The sequence below is a fragment of the Syngnathus acus genome, chromosome 11, assembly GCF_901709675.1.
Source record: "Syngnathus acus chromosome 11, fSynAcu1.2, whole genome shotgun sequence".
NCBI classification, from domain to species: Eukaryota; Metazoa; Chordata; class Actinopteri; order Syngnathiformes; family Syngnathidae; genus Syngnathus; species Syngnathus acus.
In genome coordinates, this window is record NC_051096.1 from 2618163 (window position 1) to 2631306 (window position 13144).

The 13144-nt window shown below is 43.7% G+C and overlaps 1 protein-coding gene across 2 annotated transcripts; it reads right to left on the reverse strand.

Annotated features, from left to right (window-relative positions):
- Nucleotides 1-4776: 4776 nt before the first annotated feature.
- LOC119130288 (H-2 class I histocompatibility antigen, K-Q alpha chain-like) lies at nt 4777-6361 on the reverse strand. Of its 2 annotated transcripts, none has more exons than XM_037264081.1 (4): nt 5965-6361; nt 5561-5839; nt 5132-5434; nt 4777-5037 (listed from the first exon to the last, which is right to left on the reverse strand). In XM_037264081.1, the coding sequence occupies exons 1-4, from the start codon at nt 6293-6295 to the stop codon at nt 4895-4897; spliced, it is 1056 nt and encodes a 351-aa protein (XP_037119976.1). In that variant the 5' UTR covers nt 6296-6361; the 3' UTR covers nt 4777-4894. The 2 variants fall into 2 exon arrangements, with proteins under 2 accessions (XP_037119976.1, XP_037119975.1); XM_037264080.1 differs by having other exon boundaries at nt 4777-5040.
- Nucleotides 6362-13144: the final 6783 nt, after the last annotated feature.

Genomic DNA, 13144 nt, shown 5'->3' on the forward strand with positions numbered 1-13144 from the left:
CGGAACGCGATATTACTTGGGCCACCTTTGTGGCCACCACTTTGATTTCATTCGGGATGGGAAAGAGGGGAAGCGAGCATAAAAAGAGCCACAACCTTTGGGGTCACTTCAACCTGCTACGTTTTAAAGTGACGCCAAGTCATGTGTCAAAAGTATTTGATTTTTTTGATTTGGACTCGACATCAGTCAGAGTGGAATCAGCTCATGACAACGTCGACTTTTTCGGATCACATCAGGGGGGTTGCTTGCGAGAAAAGTCAAATGAGCAGGTTGTCACGTTTTGGAGCTAAATGCAGGCAAGCAGGAAGGATGGCTTCCTAAAAGATACTGGCGCTTTTGGACCAAGGGGGTGTCGTGTCCAGTGGCGAACAGGTGTGCTCGATTTGGTTCCCCGGTGAGATTTTGTTCCCCCTGCCGCGGGAGCGCGCACGCCTTGTTTGGAGAGCGAAAAACCGATGCCGTACGGCGTCGTACGGGGTCAGCACCAGGGCCGGTTCTAGGAATGCACATAAGAGGGGGCAGTCAGAAACGTGAAGGGGGCTTGTTCTTTTTTTTTTTTTACACATTTTTAACACTGTTCGTGTTTTCTTCACGGCAGTTGTTAGCTGTGTGTCCAGATCTCAACCTGGAGAAGTGGATTGCACTCTGTCAGGCCTCTACACTAAGACCTGTCCAGCTTGGGTGTCCCACCTGAAGATTAAAGCTTCTGCTGGTATTGCTCTTAGGGTCACTGAGGCACGCAAACCCCCTGACCACAATAAGGTGGCAATTTCTCAGGGGGGGGAACATATAATATGAATGTTATATTAACCATTATTTGAGTTGTCGTTAATCATGAGTTATATCACGGGTCAGTACGACGAGTTTGGTGGAGTTTTTACTGCTTCTTCCAACTCCTACCGCTCTGACTGTAACTTGACACTCTCTGGCTGCGTCTTGCCTCATTTGCATACTCACAGTGATTGGATGTTTACGGAGAGTCCTGACAGCAGGCTGTGTGAGGGAGGACACACACTGCACCGACATGCGAGAAGTGAGGGGGCTGATTAACGTGTGTTTCTATCAGCGGATTTTTCAAACACATTTTTTTTGAATCGATGTGTATCGATGAATCGTTACACCCCTACTGGGGACGGGACAGGACGTGACGCTCTCAACCCTAACTTTTAAACTGCACTAATGTCCTCCACCATTAAGGTTTCATGTCCATCTTCTCCAACACGACGACCTTATACGTAAATGTAGGGGCCACGAACGTAATCCCGTCCTCCACCATTAAAGATCAATATTCTATCCCGACTGCTGCTGTCCATTTTCACTGCGAGCTCTGGAACAATCCTGTTCAGTATTTGAACCAGAGTCTCCCGGAGATTTTCATCCCTGGTTTCCTCAATACCTCTCGCTCGAAGACATGACGTTGTTCAGACAGTTTGTTTGGTTTCGTTCAGTCATTCTTGAGCTCCACCGCTCTCTTCTTCAGTCCATCGATTTCTTCCGAGTTGACAGCTCGGTCATCCTTTTTCTCCTCGGAAGTCTTAGCTTTCTTCTCCTTCACTGCCTTACTTGGCGAGGAGCCTGCTCCGCGTTTTGCCTGCGTTGTCACCTCTATTGAACGATAGTCATGTTCGTTGTCCTTGGTTATTCCTGGCGTCTTAGGTCTTGTCGAAGCCAGATGCTTCAATGTCGCCGGTTTCCGCAACTTCTGCGCGTCCATCGTTTTACTTTGGGTGAAGTAAAGTAAGGTCAAGCAATACGAATTTGCACTTTTCTAGCGAGCTTCTCAAAAAAGTCATCAAATAGTTCATCAAATATCAAATGAATTACTGCACAGAACACTGCTTCACCTGGAGGACAACAGGAGCACTGGGAGGATCATGTTCTTCGAGTTCTCCAGCGCTTAACACCATCCAGCCGTCACTGCTTAGGGTAAAGATGGAGAAGGCGGGTGTGGACCAGCGCCTGGCTGCATGGACAACGGATTTCCTCACCGACCGGCCGCAGTATGTGAGGTTACATCGCTGTGTGTCCGACGTGGTGCGCTGCAGCACAGGCGTCCCCCAGGGTACGGTGCTCTCTCCTTTCCTTTTCACCCTGTTCACTTCAGACTTTACCCACAACACCGCTCACTGCCACATCCAGAAGTTCTCCGACGACACGGCCATTGTCGGATATGTCTCGGGAGGGGAACGATCTGGAATATAGGACGGTCATCAGGGACTTTGTCAGCTGGTGTGAGCTCAGCCAGCTTCAGCTGAACACCAGCAAGACGAAGGAGTTAACGATGAGCTTCGGGAGGACAGCACCCATCTTCACTCCGGTGAACATCCAGGGTGGACATTGAGGTAGTGGAGAACTACAAATTCCTGGGTGTTCGCCTTAACAACAAACTGAACTGGACTGATCACACCCACGCCCTGTACAAAAAGGGCCAGAGTCGCCTCCACCTGCTGAGGAGACTGAGGTCCTTTGGTGTGTGTGTGCAGGGCTCTCCTCCGGACCTTCTATGACTCTGTGGTGGCCTCAGCCATCCTCGACGCTGTGGTCTGCTGGGGTGGGGGCAGTACTGACCGGGACAGGGGGTGACTGAATAAGATGGTCAGAAGAGCGAGCTCTTGCCTGGGCTGTCCCCTGGACCCCATTGAGGTTGTGGGTGAGAGGAGGACGTTGATTAAGCTTAAATCCATCATGGACAACACCTCTCACCCCCTCCATGAGATTGTGCGGTCCCTGAGCAGCTCCTTTAGCGGCAGACTAGGAAGGAACGGTTCCGCAGGTCCTTCATTCCCTCTGCTGTCAGACTTTACAACGTGCCTGCCACCTGATAAAATGAATGGGTTTCGTCTCTGCTAGCAGCACTTGTGTTTGACCTTGTCTGTTATTTACCCTTTTTTGTAATTCTGGCACTTGTTTTATTCTTGCACTCACTCATACGCGCTGCTGGGACAAGTAAATTTCCCCGCTGTGGCATGAATAAAGTTCTATCATCATCAAATATGGCCTGTTTCCCCTGTAACTTTGCTTGGGCGGGAGGAACCAAATTTGCTACACTCGGTGACAACGCCCCCAGGAAGACACAGAAAAATAAATTGATGCTGCCATGAACGGCACTGCATGACCATACTAAAGGCCGTTTTCAAACTCAAATGTGGTCTGAGAACGCAAGCTTTGAGCAGATCACAAGATGGCGCTATGAAGCCAGGCTTTTTTCACCGTCCTCAGACCCAACTTGGGCTTTTTTTTTTTTTTTAACTAGACTTTCGATGACACGAACAAAACTGAGCTTTTTAAAACCATGACATCAAACCTTGAATAGTTGCTCCTCATGTAGAAACAAACGAAACCAATCCGAAGCAAGCCAAGCCAGCAAGCTTGAAAGGCGTCGATGAGACGCTCGCTTTGTGTCATGTTTTCAGAAGTATTTGATTGATTGAGTATTCGATGAGTTGCTGCTGTTGTGGCGCGCCACTTGCAAGACAAATCAGCAAAGATCACCCAAGCGTTATATTGCAAGCGTGTCAGCAACATCAACAAAAAAGCCATAAATGAATGCTAACATTTTAATTTCCTGCAAACAATCTTTCAAAATCGAGACAGGGTATGTGTGAATTTACTCAATCGGTAAAATGAAAAAAAAAAAAAAAGTAATACGTTTTAGAAATATTTACATTGTCGTAAAATTTGGATTCGATTCGCTTTGTACGTTGCCTTAGGTGGTAAACTATTTCAATGTTCAACCATAAGCTATTTTTGCTTGGCAGAGAGGCTTTAGTTTCAGTAATGTGTAGGTACTTGGAATATGGAAGGGCCATTTGTTCGTGACCAGGGAAGGGCCTTGTACATGCCCTTTTTAGGGCATCGAAAGCACCAAGTAGACTGAGACGCGAACGACAGCTGTTAGTCCAAGCCATGACATCAATGGTCTGGGCAGGTATAAGATTGGCTTGTCTGTCAGGAAGGGGGGGGGGGGCTGCTAACATCTTTGCTTTTGGGGCCATTTTTGGAGAGACTTCACTCTGACAAATAAAATCTTTTCCCAATCAGCCGTGTGTCACTGGAGTGTTCCTTCCCTGGGCCAGCCAGCCATCGTCCACCGAGTGTTTTTTGAAGACCAGCGAAGCAACAAAGACCATTCACCACAATATCATCACAATTTATACTGTTTTTAAATGTATTTCATGATGATAAATTGCTTGATAAGAGTCTGAAGGTTTTTAACGGCTCAAATTCATCCAGACATCAACTTTCATGATGCGACTTCCAACCACTGACTTGATTTATTGAATTGTACAAAACCAAAGTGAACAAACGAGGCTTTCCACTTGGGTCGGCCATTTTGCATTTCGGCTCTCGGTCCTGATATGGCGGAGTGGCAGGCTTCTTGCGCCCAATTTCCTCGTTCTTGCCAAACCGGTATCTGGTGAATTCCTCGCATGGTGCACAGTACAATACGAAAACTGTTGGTCAAATATTCCAAACTACAAACAGTGCAAGCCAAATTATTAACAGTTTATTTTGAGTCTGTGATTTGCAGGAGAAAAAGTGTCTGAATAAGTTCAGCTTGTAAATGCATGTCAGTGCGTCTGAAGGCCTAGAGTCACATAGTTCAAGTTGAGTCTCGAGCCAGGCCAGTCTCAAAATAAGCGAGGTACAAAACTCTTGAGGCAAATAGTGTCATGTCACCGAGTTGAAGTCGAGTCTCCCGAGTACAGAGCCAACCAGGGATACTCTGGCGCACGTCATCCAGCAATATACATATAACAAGTTCAACATCATTTATGTGAGATAGCGGTTCACGGTTGTACCCATTCATGACGTATGGTGTTAATGCTTTGCCTATGTTTGTGATTGTGTTATTCCGGATCACAGTAAACAAATCAAGCTGTACTATTTGTTTCTACGCAGAGGATAACGAATATGTACGTACCTGTGTTTTTATAGTTTTTGTTATGTGTTGATGCGCACCACCCATCACCACCGCCACCAGAGCGAGGACCACCAATGGGACGGCGATGGCCACCGCCTTCTTCCTGTCTTGCTCTTCTTCACACGGCAAAGCGCGGAGAGAGACACGTCAATGACCCGCGAGAGCCCACAGCCAATCGGACGTGTCTGAGCCGTGACAAACGCTCACCCTGGTTGCTCAGGATGCTTCCGGCGTCCAGCTTGATGACGATGCCTTCCGAGACGCCGGCCAGCTGGAACACACATTCGTACTCCCGCTCCGCCGCGGCGGGCGTCACCTCCACTCTCAGCTCGACCGAGGTCTGGAAGGTTCCGTCGTGGTTGGGGGGGGTCTCCCCCATCTCCACGTCCTCGTGGATCTCCTCGCCGTTCTTCCTCCAAAAGAGGGACGATGTAATGGGGTAGAAACCCGTGGCGTGGCAGGTGACCGGAGAGGAAGGCGTCTTCTGCAGGAGAGACACCTTGGGAAGCTCTGCACGCGGGGGCAGAGATGGAGGGAAACGCGTGAGGAGGGCACCAAAGATGGAGAGAATGTGAAGGGAGGAAAGAGAGAAAGCGTGTGCGTGAGGTTGAGAGAAGGTGCGAGAGCGCAACGTACCGGTTCTCGTCAGGAAGTCCCTCCCGTTGCTCACATGCTTCTTCAAATCAGAAGGACACTCCTCAGTGTAGTAATTCTTCCTGGCTTCATTGTACCCATCTATTTGGTCAAACTTCAATTTGGGGATGAAAGCTTGTGGATGTGCTGCGATCCATGTCATCGTCTTCGCCTCAAATGATATGACGTCTTCTCCATCGTGACGGTGGTGCTGCCAACCGTCAACCTCCCCAGTCTCATCATCCCGTTCACAGCCGCTTATCACCTGAATCATGTGAACACCTGAAAGGATCGCACGCAAGATTCAGTGACGATAATCAGAGAGAAGTCAGCAGTGACACGCCTGTTCATTAGTCATGAAGTGTCCCAGCATATGAAATGAATTTTATGAGATGACGTAAACAAACCTCCAGTTTGGTTGAAGCGCTTTTTAGCGGTTTCAATGTTGTCCTTCATGTTCTGCTCATTCTGAATATTGATCACTATCTCCCAGAAGTGCGGCTTATCTTCTGTGATTTTGTTCACCCGGTCATGTTTGGCTTTCGTTTCCCTGTGGTTACTGTCAAACTGCTGAATCTGAACGCCGTCAACATACGCCGCCTCCAAGAACTCTGGTAGCTTTGCAACTTGAGAGCTGGTCTTGAAATAATTGAGCTTGCGAATGACGGAAAGACTAACACAAAAATGACACCCATGATCTTGCTTTGTTTTTACATTTAGCAATCTTGTGCAATTCATATTTTCAATGATTCTGTCTTCAGTTTGAACATTGCAGCACTTGACATGTTGGAGTTCATGTTTATCCAAGCGCATTCTTTCGCTCAAATTTGTCAAGTGATTTGACAATTGTTTTTCTGCTGGTTGTTGATAAATATGCAACATTCCAGCAGGATGCCCCTCATCAGCGATTTAAATCCACTTGTGAAAAAAATATGACAACTTTTGCCATTCTCTTTAATTTGCCCAAAAAACTTTTCCAATTACGTAATTGATCCTATATTGTCTCTTCAGGAGGCAATACAATGTTGTTGTTTTTTTATTATGAAAGATTAGATACAACTTTATTGCCATTACCGTGAAATGTTCATTATCAATTGCAAAGACTGTCAAACATTTCATTACTGTACATGAGCTTTTCCATCCTTACCCAAATGGATATTCATGCAGGCATACATCACCTTGCTTTGCGTCACTTTTAAGTTTTTCAACTTTATTAGCTAAATATGCCAAAAGTTATAATAGCATTGTGTTCCTGTCTAACTACGAGAAAACGAGTGTTCAGGTGAAGGAATATTCCGCTCATGAAATGTTGACGCAGCAGACCTGTGAAGAAAATGTAACCAAACCAAATAATAATAAATGCGTCAGTTCAAAATCAAGAGCGTCAATCTTGAGGATAATAAACTGAGTTGTAAGCAAAGTAAACTTACTAGGTGTAAATTTGCACGGCCGCAACGAAGAATACAAGTAAATTCATTGCAAGCATCAAGTTGTCTTTTGCGATTTTAGTCAAAAGGGGTGGGTATTTGGTCAAAGTTGATACAAGTGACTCGTCCGACGGGCGGACGAGGAAGTACAGAAAACAGCAGACGCGCTTCGACTACTTCCCACTTAAGCCTGGCGATGACGTCACTGAAGGCTGCGTCCACAATAAACCGTGTGGTAAAACATGGCCTTCTCCTGCTGGTAGGGGTCGGGGCATTCTGTCAGGAACGGAGAGGAATGGAGCGAGGACGACCAAATGCAGCTTGGACCAGGAACTCAAAAGACAGACCCGGCAAACTAACGTGACTAAACAACAAAACCAATAGGACTGACCGCCAAAGACGTGAAACAAAAGACAGGAACCAAACAAACCGCGTGACAGTGAGACATGCATCGTCCACACATCTCATGCAATGCTCCGACGGCGAGTGACACGCAAACAGAACTTAGATACGACCCAGGTAACGAGAGGCAGGTGCGTGTGATTACACTAATCAAGGGCACACAGGAAGGGAGGGGCGAACACAGACACAGAAACGATGACACGTCACAAAACTGTGGGCGAGGCATGACAGTGTTTGATGATGTATTTTTAGGATCAAATCTTTCACCCATTGTCAGCGCTTAAATAGTGGAGTCAAGTGACACAGCGGTATTCTATTATTCTGCCATTGGGCCGGTTGGATTTGAAACTGACAAATGGCTCCCGGCACGCCACTGGACACGACACCCCCTTGGTTCAAAAGCGCCAGTGTCTTTTAGGAAGCCATCCTTCCTGCTTGCCTGCATTTAGCTCCAACACGTGACAACCTGCTCATTTGACTTTTCTCGCAAGCAACCCACCTGATGTGATCCGAAAATGTCGGCCGATTGAGTGAGCCAATGTTTTTGATCTTTCAGTCAGTCGACGTTGTCATGAGCTGATTCCACTCTGACTGATGTCGAGTCCAAAACAAAAAAATCAAATACTTTGACACATGACTTGGCGTCACTTTAAAACGTAGCAGGTTGAAGTGACCCCAAAGGTTGTGGCTCCTTTTTTGCTCGCTTCCCCTCTTTCCCATCCCGAATGAAATCAAAGTGGTGGCCACAAAGGTGGCCCAAGTAATATCGCGTTCCGTCGGGGCAAAGACGTGCACACGTACAAAGGGTCTCCGCGGGAACGCGCTCTTCCAAGGGTGCTGAGGAGCGAGCCGGCCGGCCAGCGAGCGGAGAGGAACTGATAGTCACGGAGATGATTCTGTAGCTTTGTTTTATGAGGCGTGAAATTCCAACATGTCTGAAGAAATATGCCTTGTTGATTTTTTTTGGTGCATACATTATTTCAGTTTATTTCTTTCATATTTGATTCTTGTCAGTCATGCAGGTGACACCATTGGAAAAAAAACTTGAAATCTTTTTGTAACTACCAGAAAATAAGTCAGCTTGAATTGTTCGGTGTTTACAAAACAAAAAGAGGCGTGACTTGACAAGACGTCTTCATATCTTTTGGCAATAGATGAACATAAGAAAAAGTTGGATGTGGACTCTTTTGACGTGGGCCGCACTTGAGTAAAAAAAACAAGCTTGCCTGGCCAAGGGGCAGGCAGCACGTGGACTGAATTTACAGTCCCTGAAATGATTCAGCATCTCCAAACTGTTTGACGATGATCTAGCTCAGGAAAGAAAATTCTTCTTCCTTCTTCAGTGACATTACACTCACTCATGCACGAGAGCACCGAAATGACTGTCCGGCTCACTTCGACGTGGCACTTGCCTGCATCCAGGAATCAATCGGCAACAAGCTATTTTGCCAACGTCGCAAGAAAAGTATCAAGTTGAGAACAAAATGTTCCGTAATAAGTAAAGGAAGTAAAGTTTCGTCTTCTCTCGTCCGCCTCTTCCATCATTTCCAGTAATGTGACGCTCAGGCCGTTCCATTTAAGGTCATTCAGCGGCGCAACGTTTCCTTGCCGTCAATTGGAATTTTGAGCACCGTGAGTGCGTGTGTGTGTGTGTGTGCGCGCGTGCATGAGTGCGTGCATGCGTGTGCGAGAAGGTTTCGTTTCTCTTAAAACTCCCTTATCTTGAAGACATTTTTCTGACCAGATGCTGTTGATGCCAAATGTTTCCAGCTCAGTGACGCCCAGGCCGCCTTGGTTTCATTCAAGGTGCGTGTGTGTCATTTTGCTTTTGTTAAGCACACTGCCAGCTTTCCTCTGCTGCCCAACCACCGTCAACACGCTGACCCGACTGCAAAGGAGAGATGGAGCTTCAGACCATGCAGGTTGTAATTGCATCATTTACAGTGCATGCGTGCGTTTATGTGACTATCAAAACTTTGGAAGCTTGCTCTGTTTCTTCAAAGGCAGCCCTTACACTCGGCCTAAAAAAAAACATCTTTTAATGATCATTTTCTTTCTAAGTTGTTCGAACTCATATCAATGCATATTTTGATAACATTCAGACAAGGCACCCTCCGTTTTATTTGATCCTTTCTATCCAAATACGCATTGATATGAGTTAGAACAACTTTGAAAGAAAATAATCATTAAAAAAGAGATCTTTTTGGGATGGTTGCAGGTCGGCCACAACTGTCGCCCGGCAATGGCCTAGTCTGCCTCGTTGTTCTAACGCATATAAATGCATATTTTGATATCATTCAGAAAGAGATCTTTTTGGGGTGGTTTGCCTCGTCTGCCTCGTGGCAGGGCCGCCATTGCATGACCGTGCCCTCTCAATCGTACATTTATTCTGCGTGTCAATCAATGTATATGAAAACATTTAAATGGATATTTTATGATTAAAACATTCAAAAATTGTTTCATACATGTAAATAGTACAATAATAGTATAAACAACATGCAGAGAATATTGTATCAATATGGAAAATGTAAACATTAGTCACCAACGTTAGTGAAACGTTAACGTTTTTGTTTTGTTTGTTTGTTAATTTCGAACATGAAAAGAAATACAAGAAAAATGTAAGAAAGACAGAAAATGATAACTCCATAGTACAATAGAACATAAAAAAAGATCAAATGATATTGCATTATAATTTTCCCTTTGCAGTAAATTCATATTTGTTCAAAAGGGAGTAGAAGGAAGCCTAAGCTATACCCCTTGTAACTACATATGTCTTTGATTCTGTCAAGATTGGACCATCGTCAAATATATAAAAGAAATAAATACAAAATAAATACAAAAGCAACTTAAACAACTTCACAGCATATTACGGTATCCCGCCAATATTTTGTCCTTAGACATTTTTTTAAACTTAGGTAAGATACTACAGTTCTTTAGTTCTTCACTGCTGGTGTTCCATAATTCCACACTGTGATACAATGTAACTTTAAGTTTGTCCTCACCAAATCTCTTAAACATAAGTGTTCCTCTTAAATAATAGGTACTTTCCCTCCACTCAAACAACCTCTGGATACTGTTTGGCAATTGATTATTTTTTATTTTGTACATGAGTTGGATGGTTTTAAAGTCGACTAGGTCGTTGTGTTTCAGTGAGTTCAGTTTAATAAAGAGAGGGTTAGATGGTTCTCTATAATCAGCATTATTCACAAGTCGTATTGCTTCTTTTTTTTTTTGGAAGAATAAAGATTGGATCTGTGTTTGTTTTGTATCTATTGCCCCACACCTCCACACAGTAAATAATGTTCGGGAGTATGAAGGAGCAGTACAAGGAATGTAATAATAATAATAATAATAATAATAATAATACATTTTATTTGTATAGCACCTTTCATACAAGAAATGCAGCTCAAAGCGCTTTACAACAATGAAAGAAAAACATGAATACATAAAAACAAAACATTAATGTATGCATACACAATTAATAAAGTGAGTTTAAAATAGGAGCACGCTTTAATAAAATAAAGAATATATCTTTTAATGATGACTGATTTATAAGCGTGTGTGTGCGCGCGTGTGTAACATACGGAGATGCGACGTTCCGTTGTTAACCTTGGTTAACCAGGGACCTCTAGTGGTCACAATTGACCATAGCAGAAGTATACATCCTGTTTATTGTTATTACAACAACTTTTTGTAACAAGGTATACAATACTGTAAATATGTCTTCAGGAGTCTTTTACTATGACAAATTCTTTGATAACAGCGTACAAGACTGCAAATTGACTAACTTCCGCCATTTAAATTCACACCTTTGTCCCTCATCTGGACTTAGGACCGTTCCGCGACCACTGACGACGGCGTGTCCGGAGGAGCATCTTTGCCTGTGGCCGTCGGCCAGTCACAGACGTGAGTCAGCTTATCCATCACTCTACTCCAGTCATTTTTTTTTAAATACTATTTTATGTCTGTACGGCGACCTTGAGTGCTTTGAAAGGCGCCTTATCAATCAAATGTATTGTTATGATTACTCGACGACAAAGTCTGCCGTTTGGAGTTGCATCCTTTTTTTCTGAAATAGCGCCGGGCTCGCGACGTTACATGGCTTTGCCTTGGCTGGCATTCTCCTCAGCTTTAGAGCTCTTGTCTTTTTTGTGTTTCAGTCGGTTGGGTTTGCCGTTTCGACGTCCATCTAATCGGAGACAAGACACCACACCATGGTGGCGTTCGGTATTGCTCCTCTTTATTGTTTCTTGCACACTCATACACATGCGCTTTTTGTTTTTGGTCACTCACACACACACACACACACACACACACACACACACACACACACACACACACACACACACACACACACACACACACACACACACACACACACACACACACACACACACACACACATTCACAGCGTCAAACGTGGGAATCGAACTCACGGTGTCGGCACCAATGTGTTTTCAAGTGTCTAGTGCAGGGGTGGGCAAACTTTTTGACTCGCGGGCCGAACTGGGTTCTAAATTTGGACCGGAGGGCCGAACCAGGAGCAGATGGACGTAGTGTTTGTGTGAAGTAATATAAGCGACCTGTAAAGGTCATTGCATAAAAGATTTTGGCCTTTAGTAGGTAGTAAAGCATGGATATTCCAAACAAGTTTTTTGAAAACAAATGCATTTATTAACAGCATTAAAAAAAAAAAAAAAATTCACTAAAAAACTGCTATCAGTGATTCTCATAAAATACGACACTGTTATTATGAACTAGAATTGCAATTCCTGAAGAAATTGCGTGTGAAGGTGAAGAAGAATGATGTTGAAACAAGTTGAATCGGTTGAAAAATGTAGAAATAAGAAGGGAAAAAGGAAATTTAGGAAAATTGGGTGTGAATTTCAAAATTGAAAATGTGAAATGTTTGGTAAGTGGGAACTTGTGGAATAGGTAGGAAAATGATGAACAGTTGAAAGTTGGAATGGGTTGAATCGGTTGAAAAATGTAGAAATGAGAAGGGAAAAAGGAATTGGGTGTGAATTTCAAAATAAAAGATGTGAAGTTTTTGGTAAGTGGGAAGTTGTGGAATAGGTAGAAAAATGATGAACAGTTGAAAGTTGGAATGGGTTGAATCGGTTGAAAAATGTAGGAATGAGAAGGGAAAAAAGGAATTGGGTGTGAATTTCAAAATAAAAGATGTGAAGTTTTTGGTAAGTTGTGGAATAGGTAGAAAGATAATGAACAGTTGAAAGTTGGAATGGGTTGAATCGGTTGAAAAATGTAGAAATGAGAAGGGAAAAAGGAATTGGGTGTGAATTTCAAAATAAAAGATGTGAAGTTTTTGGGAAGTTGTGGAATAGGTAGAAAAATGATGAACAGTTGAAAGTTGGAATGGGTTGAATCGGTTGAAAAATGTAGAAATGAGAAGGGAAAAAGGAATTGGGTGTGAATTTCAAAATAAAAGATGTGAAGTTTTTGGTAAGTTGTGGAATAGGTAGAAAGATAATGAACAGTTGAAAGTTGGAATGGGTTGAATGGGTTGAAAAATGTAGAAATGAGAAGGGAAAAAGGAATTGGGTGTGAATTTCAAAATAAAAGATGTGAAGTTTTTGGGAAGTTGTGGAATAGGTAGAAAAATGATGAACAGTTGAAAGTTGGAATGGGTTGAATCGGTTGAAAAATGTAGAAATGAGAAGGGAAAAAGGAATTGGGTGTGAATTTCAAAATAAAAGATGTGAAGTTTTTGGTAAGTTGTGGAATAGGTAGAAAAATG

Coding starts and splice junctions, on each gene's coding strand:
- LOC119130288 (XM_037264080.1), bottom strand. CDS start 6,295: ATGAATTGCACAAGATTGCTAAATGTAAAAACAAAGCAAGATCATGGG. Junction 5,840..5,964: donor GCGCTTCAACCAAACTGGAG/GTTTGTTTACGT, acceptor CGATCCTTTCAG/GTGTTCACATGATTCAGGTG. Junction 5,041..5,131: donor AAGCATCCTGAGCAACCAGG/GTGAGCGTTTGT, acceptor TGCCGTGTGAAG/AAGAGCAAGACAGGAAGAAG.